This window comes from Aplidium turbinatum, chromosome 6 (assembly GCF_918807975.1).
Source record: "Aplidium turbinatum chromosome 6, kaAplTurb1.1, whole genome shotgun sequence".
Classification (NCBI taxonomy): Eukaryota; Metazoa; Chordata; class Ascidiacea; order Aplousobranchia; family Polyclinidae; genus Aplidium; species Aplidium turbinatum.
In genome coordinates, this window is record NC_137477.1 from 2,822,214 (window position 1) to 2,846,046 (window position 23,833).

Here is a 23,833-nt window from a genome sequence, read left to right on the forward strand (position 1 = left end):
CGGTTCGATACCCACTGACGAACACAGCTCAGACATTGCATTCGCTCAGACACCTAATGTAGTGCTTGGTGCATGAAGATGGGCCTCCTCGTATTTGTGTTTATTAAAATTCTAGATCTTCAACCATCGGGCACAACTTGGTAAATACAAAAAAGAACAAAGAAGTGTTTGTCTGAAAGCTTAAGGGCCGTGCTTATCATGAGGAAGGTTTCCTGTCTGCATCCACGATGTTTGAACAGATCGTGCTGCTCTTCATAGATTGAACATCCAAGACAGAAGGTTCATCCTGGCAATAACCGTGCCAGTAATGAGTAATGACATGTATTAGAGATCATGTGATGAATCTCCAGCGCCCCGAGCGGATTTGTTTGTCGATTTCATTTCTCCTAGCGGAATATTCAAGTTTTTGCAGTGAAATAAACCGTTTGCTCGTATGGCAACCCTTGCCTAGCCGTTTGTGAGTCATAGAATGCAAAGTGTTTCCTTTACAACGGATTCCTGGTCTATCCGATAGATAAAATGAATTTCAGAATTGTTATTTTGACGCAATGAAACAAAATACAGTAAATATTGTCATTTTTTATTTTCAATGTGTATTGTAGGTGCTGTATTTCTGACTATCACAGTGAAAACAACACATGCCAAACATAGAAGAGGTCTTGAAAACGGTAGAAGCGACAAAACACCAACGTTATATCCTGCTTTAGACGGAAATAGGATAATAAGTTAAAAAAATTGGCGCAGTTGCCGTACAAACTTCACGGGTAACAAATAAACTTTATGATTTCACAAAATACTTTTTTTGATGTCATAGTTATGCAATTGACCAATCTGCTAAGTCGCTTGTTTGATCAACGCATCTTACAACACACGATTATGCATCTTCAAGATGAACATTGTACGATCACAATGACTTAAGGGCTGACCCAGTAAGTAGCATTATAGAGGGAGAAGAGAAGCGATTTCAATTAAACACAATGTGTAGGTCTACATTAATCCAACCTTGCAAATAGCCTACCAACACCATGAATAAAGTTGCTTTTGTGTGTTTTAGGGAAGGGAGCGATCGCCTCCTCCTTCGATACGCCATTGTAATGACAAGTGATCATATTGATTGTAAAATGTCAGGTGCGTTGCCGCGTGATGAGAATGCCTGAAAGATAATCGGACGTAGGTTCGACTCCTGTCGTGGGCACGCATGTCTTGGAAAGACAACTGAGGCTGGATACACCGACAATGGAAAATTTAAGAGGCCGATTAAACCGGTCGTCCGATTAGTTAATCGTGAATCAATTTGTAATTACAAATTGTAATCAACGGATTAAGGTTCAATTCAGCTTGTTGGCAAATAAATAAAAGTATATACGACACAATAAACAACTAATTCGCGCAACATGGATTGCAGCGAAAGAGCAAAAAGTCACCAAAGTCTGCTGCCACTCAATAGGTTGGTACATACGAAAAAAATTAGTCAATTGTTTAACCCAGGGGTTCCCAAACTTTCTGTTCATCGGTACCCTTTGGTCAGTTTACAGATTTGCTCGTGTACCCCCAAAATTTTCTCATATTTTTGGCTTTAGAAAGTTTAGATATTGCTACAAATTAACAGTAGAGCTGCATTAGAAGACTGCATACAGTACATGATATTTTGTACCAATCAAAGCACACAAAGTTATTCATACCAATGTAATCCAAGGTTAAACAAACACTACAATCAATCAAACAAACAAACAATATATCGGTTGAATAAGCCCAGCAATCCTAGCTAATGTGATGGATGACCCTGCTTTTTAGCAACAAGCTCATTAATACGAGGTGAAACATTAGCAACAGCACAACGAAGATCATGTTCAGGTGTTTTGAGCTGTGATCTGTTTTTTGATTTGATTCCAAGCAGCACTGAAAATGTTGACTCACACAACCATGTTGATGGAAACAACAACAATGCATGAATAGCAGGTTTCGCAATCTTTTTGTACGACTTGCACATCGTAAATCAAAAATCACTTAAATTTCTCTCAGAGTACACATCGCGTGCAAAGCCATCATGTTGGAGTTCAATCAGTTCCTCTTGCATCCCTGTCCCAGCCTGCAGTGTCTGAGCATTCGCAGTGAAATCGCGGTTCAAATTATTAACATCATCAAGTGATAAAAAATATTTTAAAGCAGATTAGAAGTTATGGAAAGAATATCCTTATACTTAATCTAATGTACCCCTTGAAAAGTCGAAATGTACCCCTAAGGGTACATGCACCCCAGTTTGGGAACCCCTGGTTTAACCGATGCATACACCACTTTTGGTGCATCGAATTCTTGATGACATGGATGAAAAATAGAGATGGACAAAAATGTCTGCCTTCCAGTTTGCTTGATTTAAATCTTAAAACACATGGGGTGTGTGCCTCAAGGCGCAGAAATGTCTATGCTTGGAATGTAAATAAATATCAAAATTGGATAAACACACCGTCAGACAAGTTACATTCTTTAGTTAACAAAAAGTACAGGAATAATTTACTCAAAAGTGTTGCGACTTAACAAAACAATAGTCGAAACAAACAACACTTTTGTTAATCACACTGCATCATTGTTTACCAGCTGCACCAAGATTGCTTAACAGTGCTATAGATTTTTGTTTATGAATTAAATTTTGACAAAGATTTGCTGCAACAAACAGGCGATAAATACAGTAGATGGAAATAATCTTTGGTTTCCAATGGCATTTATTAAAAGCTTACCTCCTTGCGGGCTGGAGTTCCGCTAAAATGGGCCCATTTTCCGAACAATCATCAATGTCATTCAAATACCAATGTGTTCTATGACATCATCAGAGTTGAATTGTTTAGTTTGACATCAGAATGCAACCGGGATCATATCAACATGTTGGGGTTGTACAGATGAAATTCTTATGGAAAAATAACTTTGTTTTGAACGTGTTTGGAAGTTTGACATCCCATAGCCTACTTGCCTGTGCCACAACATCCTTAACTTAATTCAATCTTCAATCAGTGGCGGATCTGCAAGTAGCTTTAGGTGTAGGAGGATTTCAACAAAATACAAGGATGTGTAGGTCTGTATTAACCCTCCCTTGCGAATACCTCCCTGGATCCGTCACTGCTTGGAAACAACGGAGAGTTCACATCCTTCACAGCCACTCCGCATGATTTATAGAAAAAGATACCAGCAGTTATCAAGATCTTACAAAGTTATACTAGCACAATAAACGTCACATGCTTGGATCACATTTGAGCCAATCAAAATTGATCTGATTGAACAACTGGTCTTATTAAGAGTGAAAAGTAAAAAAAAAATTAAAAACATTGGAGATTATTTGAATGTCTGGATATTTAATGTAAATTTGGCAAAGCACGTTTCTACTAATTCTGATTGTTCTCAGGACATAACGATAATTTGAACGTCCTTGTTGAACCTGACACTATTTGACGATTCGAAGTACGTGAATGAACTAAAGTAGGTTGGATTGTATGTTATCCTATTCCTTAAAAATGGGGCTGATTTCAAACCTTTGACCTAACAACTGGGACATCACTCGAAGTCATCATCACTTAATCTTCCTAGGTATGTGTCAGTTGATTTCAATTGTACTGGCTCTGTTGTGACGTCATACGACGGCCCGCTTGTTGTCAGAGTCGACGTCACATACATGTCACGTGGTTTCGTTCTTTCTGTGATTGTCCTGTTGTCTTCAAAGTTATTGCCAGTTGAGAAAGCAAATCCATTCAGCTTTTCATCGCTGGGGCCCTCAAAGTTGGGATTATAACCCCCGTTAATCAGTTTCTTGACATAACGGTCGGGAGGTGCGCCTGAAAATGAATCTGCTGACGACGTTCGTGACGTCATAAAGCGTGGCGAGCGATCAGGAGTAACGGCATCAAGGATTCCGATTTCCTCTTCTGGAGGATCAGCCCAAGGTTGTCGCTCTCCAGAAGCGTAAAATCCGTAGAAGATCACTCCGCTGAAATGGATGCAGGACGCTATGATGAAGACTATTTTCCAATCATCTTCAGTCTGTCAGAATGCAAATAAATCGTGAGATTCAACTTTGAATTGCTTCCAGTCTACTTCTAGGCTTACAGTGTCATGGATTGTTGAGGCCTATATTGGTCCTAAGTTGCCAGTTATGTTGCAATTTAAATTTGCTGCTCCAATTTCAATCGACACGATACTTTTGTGCTTCTTGTTTTAGCCATTATCGTAATAAAAAAGTCAAATGCAAACAAGTTAAGATACATCAGTCTTAAAAAATGTTGCTTAACTAAGTAGGCTAACTGTTGCTTTTTTTATTTAGTGGCTTAAAAACGTGCACAATCGCTTGTAAGCCTATGCTAATTTATTCTCACCAACTGCTCAAGTGAAATACATATTTGCTTTGTAGACTACATAGCCTACATACATAAAACTTCAAAATTAATCAGAATACTTGGGCTATTTACCCACCTTGTCTTTGGTGATGAAGCTGACTAGAAGGGGACATATCATTCCTGAAAGTGTCCCTGCCCCATTTGACAGCCCCATCAGTATGCTTGCATAGCGGGGGGCAATATCTAGGTGATTGACGTTGAAACCTCAAAAAAATCAATGCTTAAATTTTGGACTGTGGTTTTGGTTGCGAACATACAATAGGCCACCAATTATATTATTATATAATTCTATTTGAATAAGGACCTTCTGATGATCCCCCTTTTAGGGTGAAACAAGCTGTAGAGGTTTTAGTGAATATTAACTATATTTGATACAATAGAGCACTTCCGTGTTTTTAAAACGTACAGAAAGTGCCAACCAGGTGTCAATTATGTGGAAACATACCGACACAGCTATGTGTGGATACTTAAACCGAATAAACACCTGTCAATTCGACAACCCACTGGTTTGTCCTGAAGACTGTCTTGTAACTTCTGTTGTTATAAATTTTACAAGACACTCCAAATTTAAATTTGGTTTTCTAAATTGTATTTTCAGCTTTTCAGAAAAGGAACCACATCAACACAGTGATAGTTCTCGAACCAGACGCTGCGCTTGTTGCTATTTAACAGTGGCGTCACAAAGCAGCTCAAAGTACACTGATTTTGAATAGAAAGTTTATGGTCTTGATTTTCTAACCAGGTTACATTGCCATGATCAGCGACAAGTTAAACTTTCATAATTTCTCTCACCAGAAATAGCAAAGCCACTGAAGCCAACTGCAAATACTAAACAGGTCACCGACGCCGACGGTCCGTTGCTGCAAGCAAGAATGAGAAGAAATAGGGCTTCCAATCCAAAACCTAAGATACATAATTTCTTAATTAATGAAAGAAAAATTAAATAATGAGACCACAAATGGTAATTTTGAGATTGCAATACAAAGTAGAAGAAGGTTGTTGTAGCCGGTAGTTTACACTTTTAACTACCGGTCAGATGGTTACATCAAATACATCACATATGTAGGACTGCAGAAGTGCAGATAAACAATTAATGGCACTTTAGGACACCTCAAGACATCCAAAACAATGGCTGGATTTAAGAGCTCAGCGTCTGGTTCATCGAAAACAGCATGGGTGCCGTAAGTGCAGTGCAATATATCTATGTTCATTCGCATAAAGAAGCAAGTTTTTAAACAGTAAATTGGCAGAGCGTTTCAAAGCAATTTTATTAGCCATCAAGCAGGCAAAAGCCAGATATCCTGTTGGGCAGGAAAATATGGGACACTAATTGTTATTAATGTTGCACGCCATACCTCCACAATTCATAACCTTTCTTACGACTGTGGTTGAGAGTAATTCCTTCTTGCGCAACAAATCGGCGATGAATCCACCAATTGGAACTATTATTGTCATCACTAGGTGGGGCACTGCGGCCAGGAATCCGAGCTGTTAAATCATATTAGATAATTTTATTGACTTTGGTGGCGTCGTGATACTGCATTGTGCTGAGCATCATAGCTCATTGGTTCAAATCTCAAACGAGTTATACCTTTTTTACAAGAGCAATAATTCGCAAAACTAGAAACAAACACATAACAAAGTCATAGCCTTAAAAATATTTGCCTTCTTTCAAAACAAAGCGATATCAATTGGTCAGGGCTAACGGGCAAGTTTTATGGACCTTTCAAACATGGCCCTTTTTACAGCTCTGGGATCCAATCAAAATGTACCTGCTGAATACTTATCAGAAACTGTTCGGTTAATCATAAGTTTAAAAAATGATGCTGTCAGTTGGTAGAATCACATTTTTAATGATCTCTCTATTCAGCGGCACCTAGTGATTGAAATAAATTAAAAACTACATGATTTTAACAAGCAGAAACTTGACTCTGCCAATCTCGGTGACCGGATCTGTCTCAGTAGTTCAAAGACTATTCAAGTACTTATGTGAAAAAGCTAAGATAAATTTTCACAATCAGTGAAAATCGGTTATAGGCAAATTGTTCCTAAGCAATTGTTCGTAAAGCAATTGTTCGTAAGCAATTGTTCGTAAAACAATTGTTCGTAAACTGTTTTTTGTAAAATGAAATCCGTAAAACAATTCTTCGTAAAGCATTTCTTCGTATACATCAAATTTTAACTGCATGCACGAAAAAATGCTTTAGGAAGAATTGTTTTACGAAGAATTAATTTTACGAACAATTGTTTTACGAACAATTGCTTACGAACAATTGTTTTACGAACAATTGCTTACGAACAATTTGTCGGACACCGTGAAAATCCTACCTTTGATATATTGTATCCAAGAACTTCTTCAAAGTAAGTAGGTTGACTAATAATTAAAAGATAAAAAGTCCAACTCCGACAAAAATTGGCGACGATGATTGCCCAGACCGGAAGTGACGTAAAGAAACTTTTCCATGGCGTTCCACTCCACTGAACACGATAAAACAAAAGTAAACCACTGCCGTTTTGAATAATTGTTGGTCAATTTTGTAGTAGCTCCAAGTTGTTATGTAAACTAGAGCTGCTTTCTCTGGTACTGATAATCTGGTTTCTACAAGTGTTTGCTGCTTTTAGTTGTACGTTAGCGCATGCAAATTATGATTTTTACCCAACTTTTTCTTAAACATTCTGTCTCGTTGTTCCTGAAGCGTTTTTGATGCTATGGTGAGTCATTTTCAAATTTAGAAGGTTCTACCAGCAGATGACGGTTTTTCAATGAAGATGCAGAGATTGTAAGAAAATCTTTTCAAAACAAGTCTTCCTTACTTTTGAAAATGTTTTAAATTTGAGTTCCATGAACCGTTTCTCGAACTTGTAAAGCACCCCCTCTCTTGTAAGACACCCCCTCCCATGTATGACACCCCTGCCCTGTAAGGCACCACCTCCCTATGTTTACCAAAAAAGCTTAACTATCCCATTTGGTGCGATTATGTGGTAACAAAGAACGTCGTTTTTGAGTTTACAATGGAAACTTAAGGCCATTTGCTTTGAAAGTTTAGAGTAAATTTTCTGATTTCTGGCATTCGTATGAATTCGAATAAATATCTCTTCTATTCTGTCATAAGTTTACATTTAAACGTGAAACAAACACGGAACTTAAAGAAATTGGAAATTTATTGACTTATAAATCGCAATATGACTGAATCTTTGTGAAAATTAATTGAATCGAGCTAACATTTAATTAGTTTACCTTAGGGATGGCTGCGATATCGGACTTTCCTATGGCTGCTTCTATGTAGCGTCTCTCTCCAACGCTTATGGTAGGATGGAGTCTGGGCGTTTCATGGGTTACCATCAACCACAAGAAGAACCAAAGGATCCCACAGCAGCCTAATAGAACGAAATATAAAGGATGATAGGCTAGTTCAATGCAGAAGTTTTTCCGTTTTGCTGCAAGCCAACCAATCAACTAGTGTAGGCTACAGAACATCTGTGCAGTGTTCGCAGGGACGCCAGTTCGACACCCCAAAGACCACTCGGCCGTGTCTCGACAAAAACGCTTAATGGCATGCCGAAATAAGGAGAGTAGCTGACTGGAAGACTGTATGTCCTTTGTGGTCTGTTAACTGTATGCTTCCTGTAGTCTGTTGTGTTGCATCGGTGATCGCAGCGTGCTGTATGTTGTGCGCCAAATAAAATGTGATTATACTGCTTTATTATGCAATTCAACTCCATTATGTTCGTCTCTGGAACCAAACCTGTGTCAGTTGTTCAAAACCTCTATAAGTATGTGAAACAGTCCAGATAAAGCTTCAAACTCTTCTCAGTTAATAGGTATAGCATAAAAATCTGTTATTATGCAAGCTATATTGTGTTCAACATTTGAATATTATATTGGCTAAATGTTATCAACACCGTAAAAAGGCGATCAGTGCCAAAAAAAAGCCATGCAAAGCAATTCAATTACATAAAGTCACCATTATCGACAACATTTTAACAGCTTGTTTCATTTTGAACATTAGTGACTCTATTTGCTCAGCTTATAAATATAAAAATTCAATACATACTAAAGGGTAACTGCGATCTCACCAAAAACGTAGAACACTGACGGCCACCCTGCATATTCAACTAGCAGACCGCCAAGTGGCATGCCTACCACAGCTCCGGCATAACTTCCTGAAACAAAGCAGCTTGTCAGTAGATGACGATGATGACAATTAAACAATTCTACAAATATTCCTAACGGCAAGCCAACTCAAGCACGAGTAGCAAAAGTTAAGAAATTTACAGCAAATTTGCAGTTGATGACATCACACAAGCCCTCTATGGTATCAAACGTGAAAGCGTCGTTAGCCTCAGTTTAAAAAATTGCTCATTCCTGTTTCACAAGCGTTTGAAACAGCCACGATTAAGTTTCAGAAGAAGCTCTGTGATTCATAAAATAAATATTACGCTTACTACCAATAGCATAATTTCAATTCTTCCGTCACAGTTTATCTTTGCCTTATTTGTGTATGAAAAATATCATAATCTGTAAAGTAAAGCTTTTCTAGAAGAGTGTTCCTTAGATACTGGTTTGGTGGGATCAAACAGCCTACATAAATTAACGGGGATATCTCTTTTTAATCGTAATTTCACCACTCTCTGATAAAATATATCTGCTTAGAAGGCAATTTGCAAACAATAAAAACCGAGATTTCAAAGTTTCATACAGCTGACTCGACAGAGAATCGAACCAGGGTCTACCAGAAGCAAAAGCAAAGCAGCTATCATGTTCCCACTGAGGAAGTCCGGCCAAGAAGAGGAAGCAAACGAATTGTTTTATGAGACATTTTAAAGTTAATTTTAAAAATTGATGAAGTGTAAATAGAAACAAAGTAGTTGAGTGAAATATATTTTGTTTTCCGTAAACTCTGTATCGGCTTGCGTAAAGTAATGTCAGTTGCATGGTAAATTATTCAGTAATGCTCTTATTTTTTTCATTTTCTCAACCGCAACATAAAAAATTGATTAACCCAAACAAGCCATTGATTTTTCAGTCAATAGCTTGCTGGGGAAAGTTCTGAAAACTCGGCTGACAACACAAACTTAAAGACAACGGAACAATTAACAAATAATGTAAGACTAAAAGTCGTTTAAAATTAATTTAACAAAATGTTGTGACAATTGAAAGGTTAAAAAATAAACTTGAACTTTTTAAACCTCTTTTTCTTCGATAAACTATTGATTGATTGAATTGATAGATTTATTTTTCGAAACTGAACAAATAACATTTAATTTAATTGTATGGTTTTCCATTATTCCACCGTAAATGCGGTTACATTTCATTAGGTTAAACTTCGACAATAATCTGATTTCTTAACCTTTCAGAGCAAATTTCTTGAATGGGTTTTGTTCAATGGATTTCGCTTCTTTCTTTTATTGATCGAAATAAATGGTAGTGACTATATTGTAGGCTGCCATAGAAAAGTTTCGCTAAATCGGTCACTATTTGTCCGCCTGGTTAGCACAGTGGTTATGCGCCCGGTTCAAGATCACTCGGCTTTCGGGCTGTGCGCTTGAGCAACGCATTTCAGGACTCCTCTCCATTCAGCGGCATCTAGTGGATGGAATAATTCCCCGGCAACAACACTTCAACAATCGGAAACTTCACTCTGCCAAGCTCGGTAACCGTCCCTGCGTCAAGAGCCTATACAAGTATGCGAAACTACCAGGAATAACCTATCAAGGCTTTGTCAGTCTGAGAATAAAGATTCAAAAACCAAACCAAACCATTTGACAACTCGAGGTAAGTTTCATTTAAATGCAGTTTAAGGTTTCATTAGTGCAATAGCTTGCCAGTGAGCCAAACCAGCCAAGAATATGTTTTCAAAACAACTTCATAAGACCGAGGAAAAATATTCCTCAAGAAAACGCAGAACAAAAGTTACATCACTTATGTTGTTTTCGAATTCCTTCTTTAATCTGATTCATTGAAATATCATTGAAACTATGCACAATACATTGCGAGGAGATATTGCCAATTACAGATCGACGAAACGTCAGAGTAAGATGGTAGAAGGATGGCATTTAGGAAAATGGTTTCGCAGTTGAAAAATATCTCTCCCAACTAGAACAGCACACTGGAGTGTACAATGGGAAATTAACAAATTCAATGAAAGACAGCAGCGTTTGGATGGACTGTTAATGTTTCTCGGCAGTCGAGTGTTGCAAGAATTGAAAGCGATGGACAGGTATTTTGCCAGTGAGGCTGGGCAGTGAGTAGTCAGGCAGTGCTGATGCCAGGAAGGTCGCTCCTTCTCATCTGGACTGTTAATGGTAGCCTACATGAGTGCGTCCGAATGGATGGTGGAGACAGACCTTAGGCCTTAGATGGTCAAACAAAAACTACCATGATAGTTGAGACATGTATTGTCTTTAAGTGTAACTCAAGTTAAGGGAGAGCGTCAACGTCTACGTCAACATCTACAGACGTTGAATCAATGTAAAAAACGACTGATTTGTTGTCTGGGGCAATCATAACAAAGTAGGTCAAATCATAAAATGCCACACGTTTGACTTGAAAACATAAATAACAATGCGATTAGCGACATGACGCTTTTACACCATACCTGAAAAAGCAATAGTTGCCAAGCGACTCCTTTCCAACGGTGGGGCCCACTTGCTCCAGATGCCGTGACACGAGGGGTAAAGAATTCCCTAAAGACGTGGAATAAGAAACCACGTCATTCATGCTTCAATCAAGAATGCAATTTATTGTGTTTGTTGCGTTTATTTGTTCTCCATCCACTCTCGAAAAGAGATATTGTAGAACTTGTGTATTTTAAACCAAGCCTGGATTAAACTCGACAATTGGAGTTGCACCGCTATAAAAACGTGCATAGGACATTATGTTTACAAACTTAAAAAGCGATTAAATTACAACATTGTTGATATCTTGAAAGGCGCCAGTATGACATGTAATCTAAATGCAAGTTGCATGTATGTTACATTATGGTTACATACAATAGATCTGCGGCAATGTAACTAGAGTTCAGTATTGGGGTGAGGGTGAGGGTACTTTTTATTTATACTATACCGCTATTTACACTGCTGTGATCATCTTTACATGTAGATCGCGTAGGCCTACTAGCATCATTTGATGAACTATAAGTGCCATAAAAAAACATAAAAAACAAAACATAGAAAACCATCTCCATCAATCAATCAAAAATCATTCACAAATCGTTTGATTTTAAATTGATCTCAAGAGTAAAATGTGGTGGTGACAATATAATCAAACAAGTAGGCTAGCAAAATTCGTCTTTTTGCATTGCTTTTACATTTGTTGAACTGCATACATTGATTCTGTATTTTTACATTAGTTGAACGTCTGCAGACCTTCAAGCGAAGTAAAAACGATGGATTTTACCAGCTGGTATGGGCTTTACTTATCAGCGAAGACCAAATATGAAACAGAATCCTTGCTGCACCGTATAGTTTGCAGCAAAAAAACAAACTTTTCCATTTATTCTCTTGTGTTTAACAATTTCTTTTTGTAAAGCTTTTCGGAATAAATAAATTACTTTTGGCTTGTCAAAAGGATTTAATTTCTCCCGTTCGCTTGGTCCATTGGCCTAATAGGTGGATAATCGTCTTAAAGAACGGTCATTAATGATTAAACAACGGCCAGATGTACAGTATATGTCAAGAGCCGCTTTCGCTCACACGTCGTCGTCATCTTTCATTTGGTTAATGCATTGCAAGGGTAAATATCAGTCCTTTCACAAATTACAGAAAGAGATTATGACCACTTGAACTATGATCAATAATGAAACTACATGACGAAAGCGTCGTCGTCTTACGATCAACCCCACTTTTTCAACCCTTAACAAAATGTGAGTCGCAAGGGAAAAGGATTTAAGGTTATTTTTTAATGTCTAAATCTAAAACCACCCATGATACTGCTTTAGGGGACGAATACCCTTCCTTCCCTTTGCCTTAGTTACGTCCCCGGTAATGTGTTGTATGCACCAGTGCCTGAAGATTTAAAAGTTTAAACATGTCAAAATGGGACGTTTTACTACCCCCTGCGGTGGAATGGAAGTAAAGTCAAAATTAGGGATTTTGCAAAGTGCTTAATGCATAGAAAATATAGCCAAACGTCTACCATGAATCTATTTATTAAATCAACAAGCATTGTAACCGTAGAAAATTTACGACAGTTGGGAGTGCTACACTGTCCAGACCTGTTTGCAATAGCGCTGGCCAGTAGCGTGGCGTGACCATTTTCTTCAGTGTTCAGATTTGCAGTAAACTTTAAGCATTTTGTCTACTTTCGTTCAAAAATAAACAAAACAAACAATAGAACTAATTCGAAAATACGATAAGACTAAAGGTTGGTGAAAAAAGAAAACACCCAAAAACCAAACGATCACGCTACGCCAGTGAAGCTAAAATTAGAAATAGATAATAGATTCTGTGGTAAGAAAACAACTTTAGCAGAACTGCATGATGTTTTCACCTCAGCAAGACCTTGTAGGACTCTGATGAAGATGAAAAGGATCCAATGAAACCGAGCTGCTGATGGAAGGAAGAGGTTGAGGAAACACGTCATGAAAACAGCTGATCCAAACATCCTATGGCACATGATGATGTAACCATAATGTATTTCACAAGTGTAGATACAAACTACCTGTTTTAGCCTGATGCTGCGATGCAGCTCGTATGGTTGAAGATTTAAATTAAATTGAAGGAAACGCATGGAAACCAATTTTCTTGTACACTTCTAAGCGTATTAGGAAAGATACAACCACATACTCTTGTGTGGTGTCAAACTGGCACCTTTCCCAGTACCACACCAGGGCTCACACCACGCGACTATGCAGTCGACAATGAAATTGATGTATACAGATGATTGTGGTGATGATATTGATGATAATATTGATAACAAAGATGTAAATTTGTACACTTACCTGTTCGCTGGGAGTCTAGACGCCAAATACCCACCGGGCACTTGGGTCAAGATATAACCCCAAAAAAATGACCCATGAATTAGCCCCTGCTGGGTCACGGTCCAATGAAGTGTGGCCGGCTGGAAGACAAAAGCGATGCATTTTATTGTGACGAAACAATGGACCGGTTATTTGTTAGAAAATAAGTTTTGAAATTATTTCTTTAAGAAGTTCAAACTTAAACTTACTCTTTTAACTAAAAATGCTTTCTGTCAAGTTTTGTCGGCTACTTCAAAATGATAATTAAACTTTATCTTATTGAGCTTCAGTGCCCAAAAAAAAAACTGCCTTGTTGAAAAATTGTCAACATTACATTACACATCACGTTGACCATAGTGTTGACTATCCCTCAAATCCCTATTTCTCGACCATTTTTCGAATCTCAATGCATAAAGCAATTGGCTTCAATTTTGTTGCTTGCGTCTAAAATTGACTTTTTGAAGTAAAAGTAATTTGAAGCATCATTATTGCAAGTTTAAATTTGTTTCAATACAAAATTGCTTTAGTTCATTTCGATTCAATTTATTTTCATTTTAACTCTCGAAATTCTGTAGTTCCGTTTCATTCAAATAAAGTTCGTTGTAAATCGCCCGTGTACAATAACTTATTTTACAGTATACACGCATGTGACATCGGTGACAAATTAATTTTCTGATTGCGTTTTATCTTGTCATTTGTGGGTTCTAGATTAATTTCGATCGACATTTCTCAAAAAAACAAGAAAATTTCAACATATTGTATTCCCAATTGCATTCCCAATTGCAACTTACGGATTGCGAAACATACGGATTTGCGAAACTTACGGATGCGAAACATGGACAATGAACAAAACAGACAGAAGAAAGATTGACGCATTTGAATTGTGGTGTTGGAGAAGGTTACTGCGTGTTCCTTGGACAGCCAAAATAACAAATGAGAAAATTCTTGAACAAATTAAACCGGACATATCCCTAGAAGCTAGAATCGTCAGGCAGAAACTTTAATATTTTGGCCACATAATGAGAAGCAAATCAATGGAAAAAGACATCATGCTTGGTTTGGTAAGCGGAGGAAGAGGAAGGGGGCGCCCAAAAACAAGATGGCTTGACACGATTGTAAATGACAGTGGTATGGGAGTGCATGAATTGAAGGAGGCTGCGTGGGATCGAGAGTTGTGGAGAAAGATGACATATAGAGTGACCGAGAGTCGTAAACGACTGAACGGATGATGATGATGATGATGATGTATTAAACAAAACTTGTACTTGAAATAATCGGTTCATGTAAATTGCATGGTACCATTGGTAGGCTACTTATTCCTCATCAGTTCTTTTGTGAGACTTCCTTCACACCAATCAATATCAACATAACTTCGTCTAGAAACCGATTTATGTAAATTACATGGTACAAATTCCTCGACAGTTCTTCTCTTGTAAGACTTCCTTTATATCAGAACTCTACCTACGCGATTGTAGATTATTGGGTATCTTCGTTTGCAATTGGCGCATTCTATTTTTGTAATGTCATTTCTTTAAATATTTATAATGTCTAGCGTTATGAACAGGATATTATTTACATAAATGTCATTTATTTCACATCACAATGAACTTTAGTTTGAAGTGAAATCGTTATTCATCGAGATATTCGATCAATAACAAATTACAAAGAACATATGAGAAAACAAGATTTTTTACATTTTTCTGCTTTGAAAATCAACTGTATTTTGATTGAAGACCATGTTATGCAACTCAGTGAAGTTCCAACGTTTAATTTGTAAGGCTCCAATGCATCATTGTGAAGAAAGGAGCGTTCTTCCCGGCTATCAGCACAAGGTTGAACACTCACTAGTACAGCGAGCAGTTGCGACCCGCTAACCATAACGGTGTAGCTTCCACGCTAGCCATTTGACCATCCAATCACCAGTTGGTATTTAGATTATTCCGCTTCTGACAGTAAGTTGAAAGTTTTTGAATGATAAACTAAATGTCTCGGATTCTCGGGTAACAGTTGAAACTTTTGTATCACAATCAGAAGTTTCGGTTTAAAAATCGGAAGTTTCGACTAAGAAATCAAAAGTTCCGGTTAAAACGTTGAAGGTTCCGGTCACAAAAGTCAAAGTTTTGGACACAAAATAAAATTTCCGACTATAGCATTGGAAGTTTCTAACCGCGCTCTATCTGAAATTAAAACTCTTCATGCAATGAAGATGTTTATTGAAGTTGGATTGTGTTATTATGCCTCGTAATATTTAAGCATAAAATTAAAATTGCAGTTAACTTTTGCAGTGTCAATGTTCAATAAGTTCATCCATTTACAGCAACATGAACTGGATCTAAAATTCGTGGAGTATTTCTATATTTTTTTAAATAAAATTTCCTGAAGTTACATTTTAAATTGATTTTTTCTTTTGCCGTATCTCGGCGTCTGCCAGTCAGTTTTAGATGAAGTGGACAGGAAGGCAAGGTAGCCAGTTTTCTTGTCCACGTCCATCTTCAAGCACGTCATGTAAAGTCTTGCCAAAGACAAAGCCGCATGTTCTTGAACGGTGTCAAACCTGTGCCCTTTTGAATGTCGTACCAGGTCTCTCACAACTCGCTATGAAGTTGACAACTAAATTGTCAATTCGTCCAACTCAGGATTTCAATGGCAAGTGCGTTGAAAGCGAAAGGTTCAGAAGTTTAGATCTTAATCATGTGTCGCGTGGTATGACTGCTTGAGATGCAGCGTGATTCATAATCCCATAACTGTTCATGAGAAAACTTTTTCACTTATTCGCGAACAAAGAAATACTCGTGTATGAGAATAAGCGAGGAGATTCAATTTCTTCAAATCTACAAAACATGGTACAAACCGTTCTTTTTTTTTAAACCTGGAATTAAGGATACATTGGATGTCCATAAAAAAGGTTTAAATGCATCGACTTTGGAACTAAAATTAATGTATTTTATAATATCTTTGCCAACTGTTTGTTTCATTTAAGAGTTTGCGGGTTGAAGAGTCATTTGAAAGGGGTCTGCGGATACAAAACGGCTAAGAATCATTGGATAAAGTTCTCGATCCCAAAAAAACTCAATTCTGCTATGTAACAATCAAAGAAGTGTAAGCATCTTCAGATGGAAAAACTATTTGCGATATATCTTAATCTGTGAGAGTAAAGTTGACTGAAAAATTTCGAATGAAAGGACGAACACGAAGATAACAAAAAATGAAATATTTTGGCAACAGCAAACAAATTTCGATAATGGAAAGCATGTTGGAATGACTAAAAAACAAACATCAGAACATTGGAGGGAGCTTATAAGGGAGGACACAGCTAATCAAGCATGATCAACTGTTGAAGAAGAAGAAGAAGCCGTGGTTGAAAAACTTAAACGTGAAACTAAAAAATATCTTTTTGAGGTGTAAGAATTAAGGAAAATGTTCTATCAGTTTTTATAGTTGTGCACCTATCTTCAATTGGCGTTCGTGTACAAGAAACATGTAAAGGTAGAGTCGAAGAAACAAGTAAAGGCACTTTTACACCTTAAATAATTAATGTAAACATGGCTTCACAACCAAAGTGGCTGATCTTGTCCTAAAAAGAAACAGGAAGAAAAAAATGGAGACAGACATGGGATAACGAAGATTATATTTTCTGCTTTGGGAAACACCTGCCTTGTAAAATACAGCATGGTGTCAAATTTCAAATTTATAACCAAAAAAAAAAATTGTCTTTTTTACATCGTGTTAAGGTCTAGCGACGTTGAAACGATGTAAAACGGCAATTTTACAAGTTTGCTATTCGACACTAATCCAAAGATAGCCTACTTTAGTAAGATACTTAATGGCATTCTTAAAAGTGGACACAAAGGTTGGCTCCCGCGCCTTCCAGTTCACTTAATCCAAGTTTTCAACTGCTAGGTATTCGTCGGGACACAGCAAGGATTCAATGGAGGGCTCTTGGTAACGTGCCCCCCAAAATGCTTTGCTTGCTTATTTCCATTTTATTAATCGTGCAAGCGGCTTTGGGCACGCAGGGTTGCAGCATTGGATTTAAGGGGTAAAATTTATTTACATGTTTGTAAAAAATTAAGGAAAAATGCGATAATCTGACGTAATCACATTGCTCACCCAACGAGTTAACAATTATGTGGACCTATCTCAGTGTATGGGTTATGAGGTAAAATGTGTCTTTCCATTGACCTATAAGAAAAAGCGGGACCACCTTAACGATTTTTCAAAAGTTTACTGAATGACTCAATACTATGTAAACCTTTAACAAAAATAAGTTATTGAAATCTTTTTACGGTCGTAAAAGAAAATTATTTAAAACGTAATTTCAATGTGAAACCAAAACTTTTAACTCAAACTTTCACGAAAGTCCGTTTTAATGAATTCTGTCAAATTCATTACGCCCAAAAGTGCCCAAAAACCACCAAAACAAAGTTAATTTGTCAAAAATTTCTGGCAAGTTCCCCCTGCACTTCCTGCCGCACTGTTTTGTTATTCAGACCGTAACTCTTACATTGTCCATTTGTCGTACAAATGTCATTTAGTTGAAGCTTGAGTGCTCTAGCATTTGACTTAGATCCGCTACTGTCTTTACACCACAAACAAATACTAAAATACCATTGGCTACACAAATCAAAAATGAACAAAAAAGAAAAGAAAGTAGTTATTTGCAGAGGAACGTTGTTCGTTGCAGGCTTATCTGAATGTTAAACCGTTCACAATGAAAAGTAAAAATAAATTCTATCTGGGCTACTTTTTCATAACCAACAATGAATTATTTAGTTGCTGCACCTGCCTTTAACTCGAAATGGCAAAGCTTATTTTAATAGAATGTTGTGCCAAACTGCGCATTAATTATGCTACATCAAATATTCTATGTTTCAAAAAGGTCATCTTATAAGTAACTTTGCATAATTTTCTTTTACAAAACGAAAAGCACCGTATTTTGATGAGGTCACAAAGATAATTGTGAAATATATAAATATACTTAATGAATATGTTAAGCTGTGTGGCCTTTGACTAAACTGTAGTTTCATCCTGAAAAAAGCTTACATTGTGCTTAATGAATGCAACTCCAGTTGTTATGTCAGTGTCGCCTTAACTTGTTCACCTCAACTCAGGGTGTAATAAATTGGGTGGACGTAGTTGCTGAAGTAAAGGCGGCCGAGAGAAAGGAACTGGCCACCCTACTCTCGTTAGTGCCGAAGGCTTAGTATAATGAGAACCTTATCTTCTCATCCCCCGATGCTTGGATTCAAGTATGGGACTCACCTTTACCATTTATATGGGGTAGAATGTATGGTACTTATGAACCGTGATTCTTTAAACAGGCAAAAGGGATACCTTTTTGAAATACTTACCACTGCCTCTGCTGCGTGTGGTCCATTCGACTAATGCACCAAGTATGTAATAGCTTACGTTGTGCCATGCAATAGGCTCAGCTCAAACATTTCGCGCAGGGCACGCCCTAATTGTTACGTAACGTTTAAACAGGTGGCCCACGCGTTTTGACGTCAGTTTTAATTTTTTTCAGGATTAAAAAATTTAAAATTGTTATTTGCTTATGAATCACCATGACAACTGCTGTTCCATTGTCCAAAGTGTCCGTGTAATTGTTGGCCATTTTCACAATCGCAACTCCAAGGTTGCACCGCATTCCAAACGCCACACAGAAGCCCATGCCGCTCAAGAACGCGAGGACGTAGCGTTTCGGCATCCAGATGCACTGACAATACCACTTCCACTTGTTGTATCTGCAGAGTCGCATAAAATGGTTTGTTTAAAATTGTTCAAAAATAAGAAAATTACTTTTTCAATAATAATTCTGCAGTTCATATGAAATGTCAATGCCATCTAATTGTTTTGACCACATTGTGGGCAAAACTTTATTGATTAGTGGACTATGGGGGAGTTCAACAAATAAAGAATAAGTCAGGACATTGAAAGGTTTTCATTGGCTTCTTTTAATTAACATACAGTATTACTACTCCAATAGTTTACAAACTAAATGTTTCGTTTCTTGGCTACATGCTACATTATAACATTGCGTTACTGAGTAGTCCAGTTTATTGTGCAAAAAACACTGTTGTTATAACTAAGTAGCATTACGGGGCTTCACGATGGGTCGGGCACGAAGTATTCAAAAAATGATTTTTAGCAACCAAGTGTAAACAACTTGTATTAAGTAAATTAAAAAATGACGAATTTTGATCGGTTAGAAAACCTTAAACATTGCTTAAATTTTTTGAAAAGTTTTGATTTATATTTGTGAACGTGGTTTTGTTCAAATTGAAATAAAATGGAAATCTGCGGTTCTATTTTCGGTATAATGTTCATCTCGGACGTGCTTATTTACTTTATACCGTGCATACAATAATACACCAGATACCGATCAAGTGTTTGCATTGCAGTGAAATAAAAAATACAATAAGCAGACCTTGATCTCTTTCCTACTAACTCTTGTGACGTCACAAAAGTTATGTTTGGTTATAGACAATAACAATAATATTCTGTACTTGAATATCGTTTGTTTTTGTATAGAACTGTATCTAAATGCAAGCATGTGTCGCTTTGTAACGCTTTACAAGGTAAACAGTTAAACACAAAAGAAAAGCATAATTAAGTTTTGTGATGTAATCGCACCGTCATTTAGGTCAAGAAAGAGGAATCAAAATAGGAATTTGACAAAGCGAAAATATTCAATGCGATAATAAAATACATAGACGTTATCTGTGATGACGTTATCAATATGGAAAGACATTGAAAAAATATTTTCGTACAAATAATAATTGTGTGTTTTATGTACCGCTCAATCGGTCTCAGGCACGCGCGAACAACCCATGCAAAGGATTCAAAAATAACAAAACTTAATATACAAACATGTAAAGCATTTTTCTGGGGTGGCGTCGATTGAGGAGTGCCGCCCCTTCGACTATAGTCCTTGATTTCCCTCATGGTTATGACGGAACACTGTTCTAGTGAGAAGTACTTACGACTCTTCTTAGGACTATGGCTTACTGAACAGAACAGAGCAAAGTATTTTTATCTATTAAACAATTTTGTTAAAAGATTGAAATGCTTATTGAAACCCTGGTCTAATTTAAACCACAGTTCTTCTACTGTCGTCTGTAAACGCTAGAACGTTTTCTTCACTTACGTTTCAGGAATCTCGTCGTGTTTTTTCCATCCCAACGAATTTTGATCATACAAATGACCTGGAGTCTCAATGGGGTCACCTTCAAAGTTGGTTGTCCCGTTCATTTGCTGATAGCCCTCGGTTACCCCGTTTCCGGTAGGGGATTCTTTACTTTCCGATTGATCATGAATTTTTTCGTTATTAGAACTTCTGAAAGATCATACAAAATTAGAAAACAAACTGTTTGTTTGTGCCTTTAGCAAATCTAGAAGAGGGGATGCGATTGGAGGGATTGCCCCCTACAACACAGAAAAATAATTTTATTTCCGGTGTATTTGCAAAGTCGAATTAATGTAGACCTACGAATGATTGTGTTTTGTTGAAATCGCCTTTCCTAACGCTGTTTGCGCCGTGAAGAGCCTTTTATTCGGCTTACCTAGCACTAACTGACAAGTGGCAAAATGTAAATATTATTATCATTCCGTCACCACAAAACATATGTAAAGGAAAAGACAATATTCTTTGCACAAAGTGGAATGAAAACTTGCAACTTTGCATAAGAATGATTAAAAAACTTGTCACGTGTTTAACGGCCATGACGTATGAGGTTCAAGGATTTTTCTAAAATTTAAACCACACAAGTAAACTGAGAACACCTTTTTCCATTATGTTTTGAAAGTTATCCAAAGTCGGTCAAAGTAGCGAGGGCTATGCAAACAGTTGGCCACATTTCACAAGTAAAGATTGTCCTGCAGCGCTGTCATAGTTCCCATGTCTTTCTAATGCGACAAACATTTGTTGTTTCATTTTATTTGTCGTCATTAAACGCATCTAAGACAATAGTACTATAGCGACAATATACTATACACCAGCATGTCAATGAACGCGGAAAGTTACCTTAACCTTGAAGGAATTTACAGGTGCATCAACAATTGGTTAATGAGACATAATGTAGCCTAGCAATGGAAATATTTTGTGTCTGCTTCGTCAATCTGATAAATATTCATAAAGGCAACACAATAAAAACAGAACATTGAAACAAAAACTTTCTGTGAAAATTAGTCATCTTTGCATAAATAATTTATTGGTACATCAAATTAGTTGAACATTATGATGCACAGAAATAATGGCCTGAATGCGGTATTGACTTAATTTCTATATAAACCAATTTCAACATTTAGATATAGAAACACAATAAACGGCATTGTATTGGAACACGTGCTTAATCTGGCCGTTTATCATTGGTTCCAAATTCCATTTTCTATACAACTTTCCCCTTTTAATAGAACCACCAGTTGCTCTAAACCAAGTTTTCTTGGTCCCAGCGGCGGCTCGTCCGATTATTGGGAGTTAACTTTATTTCGAATTCTAAATTTTGAAATTGATTCATGCAGAGGTGATGTGAGAATATCTTACCTAAGAATCACAATGTTCAGCTCATTAGATGAACCAATGTATTATTCATACAAAGATGACTATAATATCCGCAAAAAGTTCCTGTACAGTTTTTATTTTCATCGTACTCTTTCTTTGAATATTTAAATAGCAACCCAAGAAAGTTTTGACTTTATGGTTTCCGACTTCTGCATGACATTGTGTATGTATACTCAAGGTTGTGATGTCACAAAAATTGATTGTTTGTGTATAAAAAACAACAGTTCGCTTGTGAACTTTCTTTCATTTTATACATGAGTGTTTTTGATACCATTGCTGCAGAGGAAATTGATATGATCCACAAGCCTCATTGATTGAAGGGAAGAATAAATATTTTTCTTGGTCTCTATAGTATGCAGTACATTGGGGACTTTCATAATTATGTAGTTTGCTCTTTGAAATGAACTTTGTTACGTCAACTACGTTATGCTTGTCAAGTCAGATCTTGTTGATACTTGATTCCTTTTTTCTCTAAGAGTTTGTTTTATGCTTCAGCAATCAATGCGATTTATGTCATACAGGTTGACAATAATGACGACACAATATTGATGAAAAACTTGCCTGGAGTGAAGAACAACTAATTCCATCTAGACAAGCTGTGTACTATTTCGAACCTCATGCTAATTAAAAACCTAGCAGAAATGTCAAACGACTGCACAACACATTCTTGTATTGTTCGTTTGTGAGGGTTGTTAGTTTGGTAAAATGAAATAGTTAAAAATCAATTTTCTGCACATTACAGTTACGTGTAAGCTAACTGAGGCGTGTATTAACAAATAAACAAACAACTTCATAATTGTTAAGGTGCTAGGGCTCTATGGGAATGTTCAGCACTGGATGTTTTTTTCATTACGAAAACTTACTGCAGTTTCGTTTTCAACAAAATATCTTCTAGATTAAGTAAGTTTTAACTTTGTTTTTGTGCCTGACAATTCAATTTAGTTTGTATTTTATTAATTTTGTTATATTTTACCCCCACACGCTATTGCATGATATTTTTTTGAAAGCACTTCATAACATTCTTAAAGGTGGACACAAAGATTGGCTTCCTTACTTTTGTACCCTCCTAGTATAAATCTTCAACTATAGGCTTGAATATGATAATAACACGTACTTAGCCAGGACCGTTATGAGGATAATTTGGGCCCGGTACCAACGAGATCCTCGGACTCCAAATAAAGACACGTCTTAGAAAACACACTATATCCAAATAATATGCTGTGTTTGTTTTTAAGTTCCCAAACTATTTGGAAATGCTACTGGCTACCAAATCATCTCGTGTTTCCGTTCAAGAGTACCTCTTGGCCCCCTCCCCCTGTTATCGCAACTGCAATCAGCAAGTTGGTTTTTCTACCTCATGGTTAAATCCCAGCTTACAAACAATGGCATAGGTCATAGGATGTACATTTTTTGTGTGCTTGCTTTATAAACGAGGTTGAAACTCGTGTTAATTTTGTACACTAGCTTTCATATCCCTATTTAATCATCGTGTGTTATATGACTTTAAAAGTTATAATGCAAATTGCAAACCAAATATGCGTACGTCCTTCTATCTTCCACTGATCTGTTGTACAAGCTTACGGGTACATCAAGTTCAAGTGCAAGAATTTACTTTTGAAACCCGGCTCGCTGAAATAATCTGAATGTTAATTTAATTAAATAATATAAAAATACAAGATGTTCGAGAATAACTTGAAAGTTGTGTCTTGTTTTTAAAATGCCAAAGAGATGTATATTTATTGAACAAATTGAACAACTGGGCAAAAAAAAATATGTACAGTACGACTGAATTGAAGCCCTTGAAACTGTGTTTGACTCCCCCGTGGTTCAAATCCCTTAGTTACCCCTGTGGTTACATTTCATTACAACCACCTTCTTGGCGGTTCAAGGGGCGGCGATTGGCGCGATCATCCCCCCCTCTAAACAACAGAAAC

The 23,833-nt window shown here is 37.0% G+C and overlaps 1 protein-coding gene across 1 annotated transcript; it reads right to left on the reverse strand.

The window, feature by feature from the left end:
- Positions 1–3,543: 3,543 nt before the first annotated feature.
- On the reverse strand, positions 3,544–21,272 carry LOC145771776 (vesicular glutamate transporter 1-like). Its single transcript, XM_082583507.1, has 13 exons — positions 21,184–21,272; positions 20,487–20,675; positions 18,903–19,083; positions 13,322–13,440; positions 12,871–12,985; positions 10,979–11,066; positions 8,457–8,543; positions 7,618–7,757; positions 6,708–6,857; positions 5,735–5,867; positions 5,172–5,282; positions 4,456–4,583; positions 3,544–4,026 (listed from the first exon to the last, which is right to left on the reverse strand). Exons 1-13 carry the CDS (start codon positions 21,270–21,272, stop codon positions 3,544–3,546), a joined length of 2,013 nt encoding a protein of 670 aa, XP_082439633.1.
- Positions 21,273–23,833: the final 2,561 nt, after the last annotated feature.